The 16332-nt window shown below is 43.5% G+C and overlaps 10 protein-coding genes across 12 annotated transcripts in view; 3 read left to right on the top strand and 7 right to left on the bottom strand.

Moving 5' to 3' along the window:
* Positions 1 to 8771, top strand: part of LOC132265075 (uncharacterized) — a 61787-nt gene extending 53016 nt beyond the window's left edge. The window contains exons 6-7 of the mRNA XM_059765533.1: positions 767 to 881; positions 8176 to 8771. Coding sequence (XP_059621516.1) covers positions 767 to 881; positions 8176 to 8771 — 711 coding nt within the window. The remainder of the gene's footprint in view (positions 1 to 766; positions 882 to 8175) is intronic.
* Positions 1494 to 2536, bottom strand: LOC132265079 (uncharacterized). The gene is made up of 2 exons (XM_059765548.1): positions 2394 to 2536; positions 1494 to 2250 (listed from the first exon to the last, which is right to left on the bottom strand). The coding sequence occupies exons 1-2, from the start codon at positions 2434 to 2436 to the stop codon at positions 1562 to 1564; spliced, it is 732 nt and encodes a 243-aa protein (XP_059621531.1). The 5' UTR covers positions 2437 to 2536; the 3' UTR covers positions 1494 to 1561.
* Positions 2673 to 6758, bottom strand: LOC132265078 (uncharacterized). 3 transcript variants are annotated; one of them, XM_059765546.1, is made up of 5 exons: positions 6680 to 6758; positions 3887 to 4167; positions 3695 to 3822; positions 3519 to 3633; positions 2673 to 3444 (listed from the first exon to the last, which is right to left on the bottom strand). In XM_059765546.1, exons 1-5 carry the CDS (start codon positions 6730 to 6732, stop codon positions 3293 to 3295), a joined length of 729 nt encoding a protein of 242 aa, XP_059621529.1. In that variant the 5' UTR covers positions 6733 to 6758; the 3' UTR covers positions 2673 to 3292. The 3 variants fall into 3 exon arrangements, with proteins under 3 accessions (XP_059621529.1, XP_059621528.1, XP_059621530.1); XM_059765545.1 differs by having other exon boundaries at positions 3887 to 4230; positions 6680 to 6732; XM_059765547.1 differs by having other exon boundaries at positions 3887 to 4230; positions 6586 to 6726.
* Positions 7021 to 8031, bottom strand: LOC132265081 (uncharacterized). Its single transcript, XM_059765550.1, has 2 exons — positions 7881 to 8031; positions 7021 to 7779 (listed from the first exon to the last, which is right to left on the bottom strand). The coding sequence occupies exons 1-2, from the start codon at positions 8017 to 8019 to the stop codon at positions 7232 to 7234; spliced, it is 687 nt and encodes a 228-aa protein (XP_059621533.1). The 5' UTR covers positions 8020 to 8031; the 3' UTR covers positions 7021 to 7231.
* A 71-nt stretch (positions 8772 to 8842) lies between the features above and the next one.
* LOC132265080 (very-long-chain (3R)-3-hydroxyacyl-CoA dehydratase 2) lies at positions 8843 to 10034 on the top strand. Its single transcript, XM_059765549.1, has 3 exons — positions 8843 to 9192; positions 9251 to 9371; positions 9433 to 10034. Exons 1-3 carry the CDS (start codon positions 9086 to 9088, stop codon positions 9922 to 9924), a joined length of 720 nt encoding a protein of 239 aa, XP_059621532.1. The 5' UTR covers positions 8843 to 9085; the 3' UTR covers positions 9925 to 10034.
* Positions 10035 to 10040: 6 nt separating this feature from the next.
* On the bottom strand, positions 10041 to 11135 carry LOC132265084 (large ribosomal subunit protein eL30). The gene is made up of 4 exons (XM_059765552.1): positions 11059 to 11135; positions 10898 to 10947; positions 10568 to 10713; positions 10041 to 10259 (listed from the first exon to the last, which is right to left on the bottom strand). The coding sequence occupies exons 2-4, from the start codon at positions 10916 to 10918 to the stop codon at positions 10082 to 10084; spliced, it is 345 nt and encodes a 114-aa protein (XP_059621535.1). The 5' UTR covers positions 10919 to 10947; positions 11059 to 11135; the 3' UTR covers positions 10041 to 10081.
* A 45-nt stretch (positions 11136 to 11180) lies between these two features.
* Positions 11181 to 11685, top strand: LOC132265085 (UPF0729 protein AAEL015238). The gene has a single exon (XM_059765553.1). It carries the CDS (start codon positions 11291 to 11293, stop codon positions 11558 to 11560), a length of 270 nt encoding a protein of 89 aa, XP_059621536.1. The 5' UTR covers positions 11181 to 11290; the 3' UTR covers positions 11561 to 11685.
* LOC132265083 (methylated-DNA--protein-cysteine methyltransferase, constitutive) lies at positions 11666 to 12272 on the bottom strand. Its single transcript, XM_059765551.1, has one exon. It carries the CDS (start codon positions 12265 to 12267, stop codon positions 11689 to 11691), a length of 579 nt encoding a protein of 192 aa, XP_059621534.1. The 5' UTR covers positions 12268 to 12272; the 3' UTR covers positions 11666 to 11688.
* Positions 12273 to 12363: 91 nt separating this feature from the next.
* Positions 12364 to 13767, bottom strand: LOC132264939 (uncharacterized). Its single transcript, XM_059765288.1, has 3 exons — positions 12964 to 13767; positions 12679 to 12895; positions 12364 to 12619 (listed from the first exon to the last, which is right to left on the bottom strand). The coding sequence occupies exons 1-3, from the start codon at positions 13765 to 13767 to the stop codon at positions 12441 to 12443; spliced, it is 1200 nt and encodes a 399-aa protein (XP_059621271.1). The 3' UTR covers positions 12364 to 12440.
* A 370-nt stretch (positions 13768 to 14137) lies between these two features.
* Positions 14138 to 16248, bottom strand: LOC132264538 (uncharacterized). The gene is made up of 3 exons (XM_059764778.1): positions 15892 to 16248; positions 14734 to 15465; positions 14138 to 14665 (listed from the first exon to the last, which is right to left on the bottom strand). The coding sequence occupies exons 1-3, from the start codon at positions 16054 to 16056 to the stop codon at positions 14237 to 14239; spliced, it is 1326 nt and encodes a 441-aa protein (XP_059620761.1). The 5' UTR covers positions 16057 to 16248; the 3' UTR covers positions 14138 to 14236.
* Between the last annotated feature and the right edge of the window lie 84 nt (positions 16249 to 16332).

Below are 16332 nucleotides of genomic sequence, written 5' to 3'. Positions count from 1 at the left end.
GCACCTGAAATTAGAGTTTCTGGGAATTATGTTTAGGAAATTGATGAATTTTTTTGCCACATTTCACTATAAAGTCAATTATCATCAAACCGTAATTACATTGCTGAGTGGAAAAGTGGGGAAAAACGATGAGCAGCAATTATACAATCTCATTTTCCACAAAAAGCTCTGGTGTTGAAGTGAGAAAAAAAAGTGAGCATAAATGGCGGAGGATAACGAATCCAAGCTCCTAATAATCCGAATGAATATCAAATCAAGCGTAGTGGAGAAATTCCATTGTTGCTGATGCCACAGAGGAACTCTTCTAAAACAGAAGAGCTTTTGCACAAAGAATTTCTTAGCTGCCACTGAACTCCCAATGCTGATTGCATTGGACGGAAATTGATTGCTAAAATCTCCATGGGAAAGAGTCCGTTTAAAAAATTCTGTTGGAAATTGAATTTTCAGGGAATGAGTTTCCATGGCCAAATCAAATTCTGCATAGTGTCCGCTTGGGATTATCCTCGCCTTCAGGATCTCGTTTTATTTGCACTAAATCCAGTTGAGTGAGAGAGAGAGAGAGCGATTCGAGAGTGGAAGGATTTTTGGGGTGGAAATATCAATTAAAATGTCCATGAGCAGCCAGACAAACGAAAGGACACAAAATGGAAATTTAATATTCATTCAATCAAGCTTTTTTTGCCACCATCACTCATTTGCTTTCCGCTCCAGTTGTGGAAGAAATCTTACAATTACACTTCCTTCTCTCTCTCCCATCGTCCGGCAGATTAAGAGGAATGAGCAGAACATTGTGGACAGTCCAATTATAGTAATTGATGCAAATCTCACCCACGAAACCATGGTGATGTTGCTGAAGTTGTGTCAAAAGCATAAGAAGCCCGGTAAGTGTAGATATTATACCATTTATTAACTCGTTTTTTGTAACCATACAAAATTGTGTTACACTCGAAAATCTAAAACTAAATACAATTGTCGTATAAAAACGATTATATTCTCCACAATTGAAGATTCACACATTTTGTGAATTTCTGGACGGAAATGTCTGAAGATACGCAAGAGTCTTTAGTGGCTTTTCATGAAGACAAGTCGAACTATAGGCAAAAAACTTTTAGTTTCAGCCACAAATGGTTTTAGGGGCTTTAAGAGATTCGTACAAGACATTAGTAACACTGCAAGTGTTGAGATTCATTAGAACTTTCAGCTCACAAAGTGTCACGAGATGTATAATTATATGTTTTTTTTAAGCTTCTCTATGAGATTATTTCCTATTCATCGTTCCTTGTGTACAAAAAAGGCACGCAAAGTGGTTTGAATTTCCTGACTTATGCAATCGATTTTTATGTTAAATTTCGTATAAACTTAAATAATTGCAGTTGGCTTGAGACCAGGAATTGGATTATTTTGAATTAATTTAAATGCTCTTCAAAACTTTCCTGTGAAAATGCTCAATTTCCGCTGAAAATTGTGCAACTCAATAAACTCACCTCCGGGTTTGTGTTGAGACTCTTTTTGGGGAATTTGGGATGAAGAGAGATAATGAGAATTTGTGTGTGTGTGGCTTCTAAATATATCCCTGAAGACTTCTGCTGTGGCTGTGATGGTGATGAGGATGGAAACTGGGATCCTGCATTTGCATCTGCATCACCAAATTCTTCGCCTCGCGTCGCAATTCGTAGGATCGTCGGGATTCGCCGAAGAGGACCAGCGCGGCCACGCCGAGGATCATGAAGGCCACCACGGCGAAGGCGTACGACCAGGAGAGGACGTTGAACTTGGGATACATGAGCCAGTCGCGGCGGTAGGCGTTGCCGCCGAACACGGCCGCGGCCAGGAAGAGGCTCACGGACGAGATGCCGATGCAGATGAAGGAGATACGAGTGAGGAGCCACTCGTAGCGCAGGACGAACTTCAGGGGCCAGCGCACGAGCTCCAGAGCCATGATGGCGAGGGCGCCGAATGTGAGCAGGAAGGCAATGGTGACGAAGAATTGCACAACCATGAGCCAGCCGGGCAGCAGCCACTCGCGGATGACGTAGTACTCGTGGCTGAAGATGTGGTGGCAGCCGTCGAAGAGGCGCGGGAACTGGTAGTACGGATAGCTGAAGTCTTTGAAGCAGTACTCCCAGAGGCCCATGTTCTTGAAGTTGCTGAAGGACTCCTCGTAGGACTCAATCCAGTATGGCGAGCAGAAGGACATCATGAGGAAGACGCTCGCCACGTACGACAGCAGAGCGCCCAGGACGAGGGTGTCTGAAAGTGGGCAGAAGAGATGAGTCTCAGATTGATGACAACAATTAGCCATCAGAAATGGGCGTGACATCTGAGAAACTCAAGCACACATCTTCCGTGCTGATTTCTTGCAGAAGTCTTGCGATGCTGAACGGGAAACTTACTCGATGCCCTGGGATATTCATTCTTCTCCGAAGTGCTGCTCATTTTGAGGGGCGCAGAGACGTGGAAACAGGACTTTTAATGCACACAAGTGGAACAACACAAAACACAACACACAAAACCCCAATGGACGGAATGACAAGTGCCAAAGAGATCCAAAAACATCTCCAAAGAGAAACACGCCCAAAGCGCGGCGCTGCCAACATTCCGGCTGATTTTGAACACTAACCGACTCGCAGGGTTATCCATACAATTTTCAAAGGTCTCTTTATTCGTCTCAATTTACTTACAAAATTGTCTTTATATAAAATTTTTCATGCTTTGTCTTACAATCTTACACAAGGCAGCTTCTTAGACCCAAAACATTTGGGAATAGTTACAATTAATTTGTTTTTTTACGCTATATGTCAGTGGTCTGTTCTTATCCTTATACATATTTACAACTATATTTCTCAATATAATCTATTGTATAAAATAGAATAGCCCTTATAAAATAGTTTTAGATAAAATGGACGGATTCGTTTCTCTCTCTCGCAAAATAGGGTCAAAGATTTGGAAGCGTCACGTTGATTTGTGGTTTGTCATAGAGTGATTAATATGGAAAGAAAATGAAATACGCGCGTGAATGGGAAAAATCAATTTTGAGAAGAATTGTGCATTCAGAATGTGGGTCAATTGCAAGATGATTGTCTCACAATTCTCACTAACGAGAACATAAACATTGTGAATTGATGTCTTGTGGCACAAATCTGTCTAAACTCATGGTAATTCGTCGTTCATTTTGTGAGATTCTTGAGGTTTTCTCCTTCCTCTTCTTTGTCTATTCCCTGGAAAAATCATTGGTCACCTACTAAAATGAAATGTATCTAAAGTTTGAATTGTAAAGAGAGGAAAATACACTCTACGCCTTTGTCTCGTGCTCCAATTCAAATCTTGCTTGAGATTCCTTCAACTGTTTCCTCTTTTTTGCCTGAATTGTGGCCTCTGTGAAGAAGAGGGATGCGGCAATCAGGACTGTGACTGATCCAGCTACAGCTAAGCCAAATGACCATCCTGAAAAGATACGAAATACATTTCGTAGAGAATGGTTGAGGATTTCTGCTGTGTTGAAGCAAAAATCTACTCACCAAAGAAGTTATTTGCATGCTCTGGCATCCACCTGTCCCTGTTCCCGAAGCAGGCAAACGTGATGACGGCGATGCAGCCACAAATGCCAGTTCCCAGAAGCAACCAGCTGATAATCTGTGAATACAGTGAAGGATTTAGTGCTCTATTCCATCCAGAATGTCTTGAGCACACTCACCTTTATCAGCAAGACGAAGCGTCGCTGATCTGGTCCGGCGCACAAGAAGAAGAGCAGCACCAAGACTAGTCCCACAAGGACGCCAATCATGCAGAGTGTGAAGAAGAACTGTGTGATGATCATGAAGGCTGCAAAGACAAACAAATTAGTGCAAAGATTCTCGCATAAAAGCCTCTCTCTTCAGCAGCTCACCTGGCAGGAGGAATCCGCGGATCTCGTCGTAGCCCGTGGTAAAGGGATCGTAGACCCAGCGGCAGCCCACGAAGAATCTCCTCTGGTAGTCATCATTGACGTCCGGGAGGGATCTGAAGCAGTGCACCCACAATCCCAGGCGATCCAACTTCGCGCCCGTGATCCTGTAGTCACTGACAATCCAGCTGGGCGTCGAGAAGGCGATCACGACCGCCACAAGGCCAACGACAAAAACACCCACACCACAACTTCCCGCCAACGTGCGTCGCTTCATATTTAAGCTGTTGACGGAATCGATATAATCAGTTTTGCGCATTGTGACTGATCTTCCAGGACTGCGGCGGCTGTGTTAGGATAAGCAAGAGACATTCATCGTTAATTCCACATCACCCGAGCTAGAGGCGTTAGCATTTTCGCAGCACCGCACAAGCAAAAGAGCAAAATTATAAGTGGAAGCATTTATAGAGCAGCAATTACAGCACATTCAAAACATATACAGATAACAATCGCCGAGTTAAAACTATTCGAGTATTCTAACACTCATTGCCAAGAATTTTCCAAGCGAGGGAAAGTGAAATTATTTCTCCGATGCATTCAGTGCTTGAAAGAGCGCAGAAAAGGGTTGAATAGAAGAGAAGGAGAATTCTAAATTGGTTGAAAACAACGGTGAGGAATTGCAATAAGACGAGTTGAATGGAATTGCGGTATTTTGAGATTTGTTGAATTGTCTGATAAGATTCTGAATGCTTTTATGATATTCTCTTGTACGATTACAATCAATAACTTGAAGATTTTACATTGTCTATTGAAAAATAGACTCAATAGACTACTGAATTTATGAAACAGAACATGTTTTGTTATTCTTGCCAATTGTAATATTCCTTTTCTTTACTCTTGCGTGTAATCTCGAGTTTTCAACTCATTCTATTCTATTCTAATTTAGGTTAATCTGTTTCATAACTTCTTAGTGCAGAGTGAGAAAATAGAATATTTTCCAATCATAGCATTCTAAATAACCCCGCTTTTCTCTACAAATCTTCCCGTTATTAGAACTTTAATTACGATTTCTTTATTGTATTGAAATTTTCTTCATTCATATCGTGAGCTGTCTTTAAAGCACTCCTTTTTGCCTTCCGTGAGATTTCACAGCAATCAAGACTATCGAGGATTCGAGGCTCTTAAACTTGAGGATATTCGTGTGATATAAATCACAGTTGAGATAACAGAAAGTAATTTATAGGGAAATTCCTCTTCAGACATGCGAAGATTTATAGAAATTTCTCATGTAGAGAAAGGAAGAGACATGGCAATAAAATTCATGAGAATACGTGTGAAAGGATGAATGAGGAAAAACATATTTGTAACAATTCGTCAATCGTGTCACGCTATTGCACGAAATTCCTCTTTGTCACTGACTCTTGTGAGACTCTCTCGTGAAGTTTTTTTTCACACAGAGTGGCGACATGAAAATGATAACAATAATAAGAGAGATTGAATGGCAGAAAAATATTGTGGGGGATTTATTGAGCAATGGGGCAAAATTGCAGTGAATTCATGTACTTTTTTTCTGCACGGCCCCAGAATTGTGGGAACACTTGTGCGGGGCGCACGAACAATTAATTGGCTCGTCGCTGGAGAAACCATAAATTTGCCACTCTCTTTCGGAAGCACTCTCTGCAGAGGATATTTTTCATGTGGTTTCGCTCTCTGGGTAAAGGATCGCCTTTGTGGTGCAGCAGGCGGCGAGTATATGTAGGTCGTGTCCTGTGAGCATGGAAAATTGTGGGGTTTTACGATGGGGCGCACACTTTGAGGGTGGTTTTCTTTGTTGTTTGTTTTGAATTTCTCTGCCTTCGCCGTTGCCAAGGCATTTTCCTTCCTCCACAACAACAATTCTCTCTCTGGCCAATTCGAGTCGGTGGTAAACAGAGGAAAAATTCTGCAGAACACCAACTGCCAAGTGAATAATTTACATGGGAATTAAACATTCTCACGCACATTTTTCCCTCTCTTTCCATCATGATTGTTTGTTGGGCGTATATTGGACGGATATTGCGATCCTGGAAATGATGGAATTTTTGCTTGTACAAAATCGAGAGATATTTTTGAATTATTTTTAAGAATTTTCCTAAGATGTCTTCTTTGGTAATTTTGGTAGTTGAAACCGATGGTTTAAGCCCTATCGCGTGGAAATGTTTTTGTCACTGTATTTCGTGTGTTTGTACACAAGAATCGCCGTCACTGATGACTTTCTTAAGCTCTACAACTGGTTTTTCTTCACTACTTGCCATGAAGAAACACATCACAGTTGAATGTTTGATGAGTTTTCCTCACAATCGCGGGTGACTTTTCCTCCACTTTTTCGGGCAAATTGGGTGAAGAGAAAACCCGTGAAGCGACGAAATTGATGGCGAGGCAAAGGCAAATTGTCACCTTTAATTGCCTTTTGGAGCGCAGAAACTCGTTCTAATTTCCATTGTAGATTTCTATCATTTGCAATTCCTCACTTTTGTGAAAAGGTAAAAAATTATTCGCGGAAAATGGATTCTTGGCGGATTCGCCACGACGGGGCCCCGCGAAGCCTTCGTGCACCACAGGTGTGTGTTTATCACAGTGAGTCACGGGGAAAATGGCGTACTGTGGACTGGGGCGAAGCACTTTGCGGGCGTACAGCGCACTACGAAAGTCAATTTACTCACAAATTCCACGTGAAATCAGTCACCAATTAGTCACAGAATCAATTGATACACAAAACACGGGTGGCTGGATGAATTTTTAAAGGGAAAAACTTACGGTGCGTTGGACTTCTTGGCACGCCCTGATATGAGCTCCGAATTTTGTTGCATAGCCAACACAATTGGAGAAGTGTATTTTTACCAGCCACCTCACACACTCATCGCTGCTCTTTTTTCCCCATCGCCGCCGCCGCTGGAGTGGGCATGTGTGCGATGTCGTGGCGACACTCGCACCGAACCTCACACACACACACGCGCGCGGACGCGCCAAATTAATATCCACCAACACACCTTGCCACCGATGCGTCTCCGCTGGGGCGAGTGTTGGGACAGTGGAGACACTCTGGGACAGTCCGCAGGTGCCCAAAGATTCCCATGAAAACAAGTTTCTTTTTCTTACTAAAAGGGTACAAATTGTTTATTAAACAATACTTGATGAGATATATTGTAAAATTTCGCGAAAGAGGCAATAAGCAGACTCTTCCCTGTCGTCGGATTCACGATAAATGGACGGAATCTTCTGTGTTTCTTAAAACTACTCAAGACGAGACTCAATAGTTACTCGAGTATGGACGGATGTGGTGCAAAGGGAGGATCCTGAGCATCCTCTCTAGATGTCCGTGTGGCCACTGGCTCCTGCGCGCAGCTTCCTGTCGTCCATGCTGTAGGCGCTGGCCTCTCGCGTGCCGATCTCATTGAGTCGCTTGTACTTGATCTTGCGCGCCTCGATCAGGAAGAGGATCCCAGCGGGGAAGAGGCTCATGGTGCCGAGGACGGCGAGCGCAAACGCCCATCCCATGTTGTTGTGCTCCCAGTTTGGCATCCAGTCGCGTCCGTCGCCTCGGGCGCCGAACGTGATGACGGCAATGAGACCGCAAGTGGCGCCAATCACCTGAACCGCTCCGTTGGTCAGCAGAAGCATTATGTAGCGATCGTCGTCCTTCGAGGCGAGCAGGAAGAGGATGGTGAGGAAGAGCGACAGCAGCAGGAGCGTGAAGCAGATGGTGAAGAAGAACTGCGTGGCCACGAAGAAGGTCGGCAGCAGGAAGTCATGGATGATGTAGTATTCCTCCTCAAACACCCACATGCATCCGTTGAAGCGCACGTCGTACCAGCGATTGATGTCCTGGAATTTGGTGAAGCACACCTCCCAGAGTCCTGTGGAAATTAAGACGTGTTTTCACATTGTTGACGTCCGGAGGCCACACCCCACCCTCCGAGGCGCATTGGGACACTTTCCCGGCCAACGGAGCACTCACCCAAGTGCAGGAACTTCGGCGCCCTGTTCAGCCCATCGTGCTGCAGCCAGTAAGGCGACACAAAGGCTATCAGGACGAACAGGAAGGCCACACCAGTGAAGACAAGAGCGAAGCGACTTGTTTTCGTGCTGGCTCCCATTTTTCCGCTTGACAACTAACGGCGAATTTCCCCTTCGCGCGTTGACTCATCTGACAGGGCGAAATTGAGTTAGGGGAAAGGTGGGGCTCTCCCGCCTTTTCAGCACTTTTCAAATCTTTAAAATTTCACACAGAAAATTCTCTTTCTCTCTTGCAGTTTTCTTCGAGCCCACGGATATGCTTATCGCCTCGAAGCCTTTTGAGCTTGATCAGGAACTCTATGGAGCGATAAAATTCATTTCTCCCAACATCCACGAATTGGGCGCCATTGGGAGATTCTTCGGAGCCACTGAAGTGTCTTTCACTGAGATTTCCCGCCTCCAGGAGCGAAAGGAAGTGCTGGAATTTACTGAGGAGATGAGCAAGGCCATCCTGCCACACGTGGACACAATTCTTCTCACTCTGGGACGTCATGGAGCCTTCGTGGCGACGAGAAACTCTCCTTCTTCAGGATTCTTCAGTGATGGTGTCTGTCCAACTTATGCTCCAAGCATGGGAAAAGCCACTGGGAGATTCTACGCGGCAGAGGAGATTCTCAACGTCGTGAGTGTCTGTGGAGCTGGAGACAACTTCGCCAGCGGATTTATCGCGGCAATGCTGAAGGGAGAGAAGGAAGGAGTGTGCGTTTCTGTGGGATTTGAAGCGGCCAAACTCACTCTGGGATCATCCAAGACAGTTCCGGACACTCTTTTTGACCACAATCACCAGTGCTGGAATCGCAGCATCGTCTCAGAGGAGATTTTCTGCCTGTAAACATTTTTTTATACTGTAAAATAGTATATTTTTCTAACGCCTCTATATTTTTGAATGAAAAGTGTGTGTTGACGTCATCATATTTGCAAGGTTGGCTGTGATTTCTAAGGGAAAGAGACGGCTATGGCGGAGTAGAGTGAGATAGAGCGAGACGGGGAGAGTCACCTGTGTGTCTTCTTCTTGAATTCATTTGTTTTTCACGGCACTTTCTAGTGTGAATGACTGTCAAGTTTTTGGCTTTTGCAAAGCAGGAGACTTTTCCGCCGTATTGTGGAGTCGAGTTGCGCCGCTAAGAAAGTTGAAGCTTCACGGAAATGAGTACAAAGTCCTCTAAGAGTGCCCCAGAGGGCAAAAAGTCGAAGGAAGTATCGGCGATTGCGAAACTGTACCTGATTCTCTACAATGCTGGCCAGGTTCTGGGGTGAGTAGTCTCCGGAGGAGGGCAGGCAGATCGTGGGCTAACCATGATGGTCTCTTAGGTGGAGTTACATGCTGTATCAGCTCGTGGCGTATTACACAATCGACAGTGGGTCCGGGAAGAGTCTCTGGGACTACTTGGCGCTGACTGTGATCGTGTTTCAGAATGCAGCAGTCCTGGAGGTGAATTGTGAGACTCAGATCCTTTCCGGGATGATTTTCTCATGGCAATTTCTCTCCATAGATTATACACGCCGCAATCGGAATTGTGCCCAGCAACGTCATCATCACCACCTTTCAAGTTCTCTCACGCGTGATGGTTGTCTGTGGCGTGGTGATGGCCACTCCCTCCGGGAAGGAGTCTCCGGGTCTGCCTCTCGCCCTGCTCGCCTGGTCAGTCACTGAGATCATCCGCTACGGCTACTACGCTCTCAATCTTGTGAACAATGTCCCGAAGCTGGTGACCTGGCTTCGCTACACAACCTTCATCGCTCTCTATCCCATCGGCGTGACGGGAGAGCTGCTGTGCTTCTTCTGGGCGCAGGACTACGCCAAGAAGCATGGCGTGTGGTCAGTGGAGATGCCGAACGCCTTCAATGGCACCTTCTCTTACTACTACTTCCTCTGGTTCGTGATGCTCCTCTACATTCCGCTCTTCCCGCAAATGTACCTGCACATGTTCGTCCAGCGAAAGAAGATCCTGGGCGGCGGCGCCGACAAGAGCAAGAAACACTGAACCCAGGAAGAGGAGAGGTTCTGCGAGTCATTTGGTGATGGAACTCCAATTTCCCAGCGTGTTTTCTCTTTTGTAATCTTTGTAATTAAAGGTAGGAGTAAAAGTGAAAAGCAGGATTGTTTTTCTCAGGTTTATTCACACTTCCAAGAGACACATTTTACTGCGTTTGGGTCTCCGGGAGGGTGCGAATGATGTCCGAGTCTCCAGCGTCAGTGATGGAGAGTGTGCAGACGCGATAGTAGCGACCACAGGCAGTTCCCAGTTCGATATTGTTGCCACTGTAGTGATGAACGCCCGTCTTGGCCAGCATGGCGTAGTATTCAATCTCGGATTTCCTGCAAACCAGAGAATATCTCAATCAGCAACTCCGTCCACTTTGATGCATAAGCAATCAAATCCAGTCTCCCAAATCGCCAGGAATTTACACCAAATACGTTGTTACTTACACAGAAAGAGAAAACAGCCCCATTTCATCCCGCTCCAAAATTCTCTTTCTCAACTTTCACACTGAAAATAAGGCAGAGAAACACAATCTCGAGGGTGCGCTTCTTTGTCCCCAGTGTGCAGTGGGTCTCCACGCAGCCTCGAGATTGACGCAAGTCTGTCCGGAAGGCGATTTCTGCGCCCCGGAAGAGCGTCTTACCTCAGAGGAGGAGTGTTGTTGGCGATGATGATCAACTTAGCCTTGCCCTGGCGCAGTGTCTTCAGTGTCTGCTTGTATCCCAGGCAGTACTTGCCGGACTTCATCACGAGGGCCAGACGAGCATTGATGCTCTCCAAAGCCTTTTTCTGGAAAAGTCAAACATAACCTCACATTAGCCACGCCATCACATTTTCCACCAAAGAATCTTGCATTTATCAGTGATTATGAACAGGAAATAGATCATTTGAGCAAGGGAGGGGGAAGTTTTAATACAATTATGATCAGGAAATGGGAAATTGTAGGGAAAATCAGGGATTACACGTGGCTTACCTGCTTCTTCTGTGTAACCATTTTTCAGCGTTTTTGCACTAAAAGCGGCTCTGAAATCAATGCCAAAGCAATTAGAAAAAACTCTTTCGTACAAAACAAACGAAAATATCAAGAGGAAAATTCTAGATAATAGAGAAAATTGGAGAAAATCTGAAACACACCTTCAGTCGACAAGATTTTAGAATAGAAAGACCGAAGCGCCCTCGCGGTGCTGAAACGAAAACTACAAACTTGCATGCAATTTATGTTTTCGAACTTCTGGTCGAAATTGTCATGTCATGATTTTCCAAAATAATAACACGAAAAGTCTCTGTTTACCTTCAGAAGAACAGGAAGAGAAGATCTGAAAATTAATTTTCGTACAATTTTCCAAAGTGCAGAGACTAGAGAAAAATGGTGTGCGTTCCTTGCTTCATAATTCCAGTGCTGCTCTACATCTGGCACAAATTCATCCAGCCGTACGTCCTTCGGTTCTGGAATCCGTGGGAGAAGAAGGATGAGCAAGGGAATGTCGTGAAGACGGAGAATTTCCCGTTCACATGCAAAGGAGGAGCTTGTCCATTCCCTGCAGCTAAAGCCAAACCACAAATTCCTGAGAAAACTGAAGGCGTCACAGAAGCTCAAAGCACAGAAGTCACAGCTGAAGATAAGAAAAACGACTAGTCAAGGCCTTTTAATGGAAATTCATTTATTTTAATTCCGTGGTTTTTTTCGTAAAGTAATTCAGGTAATTCGCATGTGTGAATGAGGTAGAAAAGGTATTAAATGAAGGTGAAAAAAACTGATGAGTTTTACTCTGACTCTGTGAGATTTTCCATGCTGTGCTTGCTCCACTTCATCTCAAGGTCAAGGAGGAAAATCTTGCGATCTGGACCTCCGCCGTAGTTGACTTTTCCTCCTTTGGAGATCACACGATGGCACGGGATGATGATGGAGACGTTGTTCACCTTGCAAATGTGTCCAGCGTAGCGGAAGGCTTTGGGCTTCTCGATGAACTCCGCCAGTTGCTGGTACGTCCAGACAACGCCATAGGGAATGCTAAGGAGCGGATGATCAGCATCCACGAGTGGCACGGAGAAGCACTGCCTCTGTCCAGCAAAGTATTCGTTCAGCTCCAGCTGAACTTGTCTGAGAATCGGATGATGCTTGGCGTTCCTGGACAACTTGGTGTGATCTAAGTCCGCTGCGGTCGCAACTTTGTCCATGAAATCCAGCTTCTCCAAGCGATTGTCCACACTCACGGTGGCCAGCATATCCCCTATGGGAGTCTTAATAGTTCCACTGATGTGAGAAACCATCGCTGTTTTGGCAAAATCAAAGAGAACTCGGAGAACTTGAATTTCACAATGTTTCGGTACTGTGATGGCCATGAAAAATGGCGGGAGGGTGATTTCGAAAAGCTTTCGAAGATGTTTCGAACGGTACGAGCGCCAGGGCGGCGATCAACGGCATAGTTAACTGGTGCAGTCATAATTTATTTGAGAAAGAATTTTCCTAAAAACCATGAAAAACAAGCAATAACATCTAATATTTTTAAATTTTTCTAGTCATTCTCGTCACAGTCGAGATATCCACGATTGAGAAATGTTGGAAAAACAGCAGCTAACTGCCTCTGACGAGAAGAATTCAATGCTTCAACATATCGCACTATAAATTGTCTTTTATCACCGGGATTTTCCGACAGCGCACCCATGGGATTGTAGATCGACCAGTAGACCACATCTGGAAGAAAGAACGAGGAATTAGTCAGGTAGGATTGGTAAATAATATCTTTAGATTACCCAAAATTCCGCATTTGAGAACTTCCACGTGAAGATCCAGTAAAGTTGGGATTCTGTGGGAGAATCCTAGCTTACGCAGGATAAACTTAAACTCCTTGTGGTAGGAGCTCAGGAGGATATCCCTAGAATTGATATTATCCTCTGGCTCACAGAAGATATTGAATGCCCCAATGATGTCATAGGCAGGACTTCTCCAGGCGCTTAACTGGTAATCAATCTAGAAATGAATAATTGTTTAAACCACAAAGAAATTGCTGAACACAATTTATGTGGCAATCAACTAACGACAACACAATCCTTCTTGTTGTTTCTGAATAGAAGATTATGCTTGTGGAAATCTGCATGGCTCAAGACGTTGAATCCGTCATCTTTTGGGTGCGAGGAATCAATTATAGCATCGCAATAGTGAGGCTGGAATTTCCGGAGTTTTTCAGCGAATTCTGAGCATCCTTCCCAACTACTAACGACCTCAATGAATTGCCCATAAGCCAGATTCACAATCGGCACATTCTTGGCCAAATCCTTCCAAATGAAATTGGTGAACTTGGACATGTCGATGTTCAATTCATGATGTAGAAAGTAAGAAAACGCATGGAATTTGGCCAAATGCTGAAAGACTTTTCGGCAGTCGTCAAGTGAATAGGGATCCGGGAATTTCTCGAAGCCTTCCTGGGATACATCTTCTATCACCACGACCAGGGGATTCTTGGAGAAGTGGTAGAGTTTTGGGAATCGCAATTCACATTCCTCAATCTTGGGCAGAATGTGAGGAAGTTTACTGATAAAATCCTCATAAACTTCTCCCTCTCTCTCAAACATGATCTCCTGAAGAGAGAACGTGAGCTGAAAATTATTCGGCGATGATTCACACAGAGTCTTAACAAAAGCACTGTAAACTTCTTTTGGATCCTTCTTATTTGTCACCTTCACTTTAAACAACTTTGTCGCTATATTCTCAATGTGTTTCTCGTAAAACTGCAAATCAACATCCCAATCAATTGGTTCTTTCAACTTTCTTTCTCTGTCGAAGAAATCATTGAAGATCTTCTTAATATAATCATCCGTAAGCCAGTTGGGAAATTCACTCATTTTCACCAGTAATATCACTTTGAAATTCACACCTGAACTGATACGAATTCCGCGAGATTCTCTCTTTTATAGAGGTTCTCATTATAGGAATCTTTATTGGCTTATTTATGATAGTGCTTCAAAGTCGATCTTTATCAAAAAAATTTTGAAGTTGATGTAAGACTCACTTTTTTTACATTTGCAACATTTGTAGATTAGAAGAAGTTTTATCTTGCTGGTTTTTATTTAGCGACAATTTTTTAATTAATTTTGTTAACAGGCGAATAATTTTCTTAGTCATGATTGTTCTCCTAGGTTATGAACGCTTTTTATGATTTTTTTTGTGAGAATAAAAAATTCCACCAACAACTCATGATAGAAACAAAACGAATTGAATCCCAATTTATTTATTTGCCATTAACCTCATCGTATTTTTATCGGTAATACTGTAATTTGATACTTTATCTTCTGCCATAAAATATCTTTTTTTTTATATTTCTAATTGGCCAGTGTGCAATAATTTGGGCAAGAGTGTCTCGATAACATTCTTCAGTTCTCCTTCCTCGCGATAGATTTTCATCTGAAATTCCAACATAAATTCAAACCCTTTCTCCTCCGAACCATTTTCCTGACTCTCCAATTCCGCCGCGAACTTGGTCAAGTCCATGTAGAATATTGGAAGGAAGCACGATGCCAAGAAGACTTCCATGAAGCCGTGGCGCAGCAGTTCAATGTGCAAATCCAACAAACTTGGTGGCTTCTTGAGATATCCGAGATCGGTGAGCAGGGAGCAGAATTTATCATGGTAGATCCTCAGGAGTTCCTCCTGTCTCTCCCTAGCCTTGCTCGAAGCCATTGCGTACAGAATGTAGTACAGATCGACGGCAGGAGTTCCCCAGAAGCAAATCTGGAAGTCAATCTGCAGAGAAATTAGATAAAATCTGTAAAGTCTATTTTCGAGAATCATGTGTTCAGCACAAAACTCACAAAAGACACATGTTCAATGCCCTCGTCATTGAATCTGAACATGAGGTTCCTGATGTGAAAGTCCCCATGATTCAGCACATTGAAACCAAAGTTATTTGGATTGGCTTTGTAAACGGCGCCCAATTTGTCGAAGAAGAACGGCTGCACGGCCTTCAATTTCTCCACAATCACATCGTACTTCCCATAGCTTTTAACACCTTCGATGAAAGTATTGAAGCTCTGAGGAATGAACTCCATCTTCTCCCCAATTCCATCAGTGATGAGACCTTTGTCGAATGTCGTCAAGTCCAGTATCGACTCGTTCTGAATATAGTATGATAGCGCGTGTAATTTCGCCAATTTCGTTATCACTTGAACAGTGCTGTCATAATTTAAAGCATCATGCTTGGCCACGTAACCATATTTAGCAATGTCCTCAAATATAACGAAATCTGGATTCAGACCGTGATAAATGATATTTGGCGCTATGATATCACTGTCTCCAGTCTGGGTCAAGAGTCGCTGCATTTCGGGCAGAACTTTTGTATACATTTCAATCTCCGTCTCGAAGAATGGCACTTCGCCCATCATTTCCTTCTTCAGTCCATCAACGAAGGGCTTCACTTTAATGATCACGGAGAGCTTTTCAGGCGACGAGTTCTTCTTTGAGGTGAACGCGAGATGAGCTCTATAGACGACACTGGCAAAGTTGTCTCCAGGTTTTGTCGCCGGAACAATGTTGCATTCCGTCACCTGAGAATTGAGGAATCAATGGTTTCGATTAATGCACAGGAAACTTTGTGAGAAACTCAGAAAATCAACAGTTTAATGAATTATTAGTTATTATTGATATTATTATGCAATAGTCCAATATTTGTGTGCCTTTCCAACACTTCTAATTAATCAAACACGGAACTCTTAGAATGCTTTAGTAAAAGAATCTCAAAGACGCAAATTATTCTATGGGTGTGAATTATAATAGAAGAAGTAAGAATGAACTTCTGATCTTGAGAAACACATAAGATTTCTATGGAAGCCTTGTGTCTGTCAAATTTGGAAAAAAATTACAAATCTTATCAAGTTCAGAAATATTATTGCACTCTCATGAATCTATATAATCCTCCTTCATTGTCACATAAAAATGACACGTTTAATGTAATATGTTTATCTTATGATTACCAAAAGTGTATTGTCACTCTCATAATTCCTCAGGGCTTTCTGCAGGAGATCCTGATTGAGCCAATCTGGCGGTGCAATGTTTGTATCGAACAAATCGTTCATCTTCTTCTGGCCATTCACAACAGTTGGTGGTTTTGCCTCAACTTCAGCTACACCCTCACTCATTTTATCTTCTTACTCCCGCGCACGTGATCTCAAACTTTTATGACTTACACTCTCCTCGGCGTCTTCACAGAAACTGATGAGCTTGTGGGATTCTTTTTGCCGCGAACGCGGGATCTTATTATTATCATATCGCACAGAGGCATTCAGATTGTCCGACTGATCGTGGCACATGTATTTTTTCAGACGAACCGGATACGAACATTTCACGAGTTCCCAATTACATATAATTCTATCGTTAGAAAAATAGCACAACACAATGGCAAAAGCACGGCAGAG

Source organism: Phlebotomus argentipes, unplaced genomic scaffold (assembly GCF_947086385.1).
Source record: "Phlebotomus argentipes unplaced genomic scaffold, Phlebotomus argentipes genome assembly contig_2, whole genome shotgun sequence".
In the NCBI taxonomy this organism is placed as follows: domain Eukaryota; kingdom Metazoa; phylum Arthropoda; class Insecta; order Diptera; family Psychodidae; genus Phlebotomus; species Phlebotomus argentipes.
Note: the sequence above shows the minus strand (reverse complement) of the source record. Positions and strands in the feature narration are given on the sequence as shown.

Coding starts and splice junctions, on each gene's coding strand:
- LOC132265084 (XM_059765552.1), bottom strand. CDS start 10,918: ATGGTTACACAGAAGAAGCAG. Junction 10,714..10,897: donor TGGTTACACAGAAGAAGCAG/GTAAGCCACGTG, acceptor TGACTTTTCCAG/AAAAAGGCTTTGGAGAGCAT. Junction 10,260..10,567: donor AACAACACTCCTCCTCTGAG/GTAAGACGCTCT, acceptor TCTGGTTTGCAG/GAAATCCGAGATTGAATACT.
- LOC132265083 (XM_059765551.1), bottom strand. CDS start 12,267: ATGGCCATCACAGTACCGAAACATTGTGAAATTCAAGTTCTCCGAGTT.
- LOC132265085 (XM_059765553.1), top strand. CDS start 11,291: ATGGTGTGCGTTCCTTGCTTCATAATTCCAGTGCTGCTCTACATCTGG.
- LOC132265079 (XM_059765548.1), bottom strand. CDS start 2,436: ATGAGCAGCACTTCGGAGAAGAATGAATATCCCAGGGCATCGA. Junction 2,251..2,393: donor TGAATATCCCAGGGCATCGA/GTAAGTTTCCCG, acceptor GCCCACTTTCAG/ACACCCTCGTCCTGGGCGCT.
- LOC132264939 (XM_059765288.1), bottom strand. CDS start 13,767: ATGAGTGAATTTCCCAACTGGCTTACGGATGATTATATTAAGAAGATC. Junction 12,896..12,963: donor ACAAGAAGGATTGTGTTGTC/GTTAGTTGATTG, acceptor ATTCATTTCTAG/ATTGATTACCAGTTAAGCGC. Junction 12,620..12,678: donor TCTCAAATGCGGAATTTTGG/GTAATCTAAAGA, acceptor TCTTTCTTCCAG/ATGTGGTCTACTGGTCGATC.
- LOC132265078 (XM_059765545.1), bottom strand. CDS start 6,732: ATGCAACAAAATTCGGAGCTCATATCAGGGCGTGCCAAGAAGTCCAAC. Junction 3,823..3,886: donor CCGCGGATTCCTCCTGCCAG/GTGAGCTGCTGA, acceptor TTGTCTTTGCAG/CCTTCATGATCATCACACAG. Junction 3,445..3,518: donor GCATGCAAATAACTTCTTTG/GTGAGTAGATTT, acceptor GTATCTTTTCAG/GATGGTCATTTGGCTTAGCT.
- LOC132265080 (XM_059765549.1), top strand. CDS start 9,086: ATGAGTACAAAGTCCTCTAAGAGTGCCCCAGAGGGCAAAAAGTCGAAG. Junction 9,193..9,250: donor AATGCTGGCCAGGTTCTGGG/GTGAGTAGTCTC, acceptor ATGGTCTCTTAG/GTGGAGTTACATGCTGTATC. Junction 9,372..9,432: donor AGAATGCAGCAGTCCTGGAG/GTGAATTGTGAG, acceptor TTCTCTCCATAG/ATTATACACGCCGCAATCGG.
- LOC132264538 (XM_059764778.1), bottom strand. CDS start 16,056: ATGAGTGAGGGTGTAGCTGAAGTTGAGGCAAAACCACCAACTGTTGTG. Junction 15,466..15,891: donor AGAGTGACAATACACTTTTG/GTAATCATAAGA, acceptor CTCAATTCTCAG/GTGACGGAATGCAACATTGT. Junction 14,666..14,733: donor GCATTGAACATGTGTCTTTT/GTGAGTTTTGTG, acceptor ATTTCTCTGCAG/ATTGACTTCCAGATTTGCTT.
- LOC132265081 (XM_059765550.1), bottom strand. CDS start 8,019: ATGGGAGCCAGCACGAAAACAAGTCGCTTCGCTCTTGTCTTCACTGGT. Junction 7,780..7,880: donor GCCGAAGTTCCTGCACTTGG/GTGAGTGCTCCG, acceptor TAATTTCCACAG/GACTCTGGGAGGTGTGCTTC.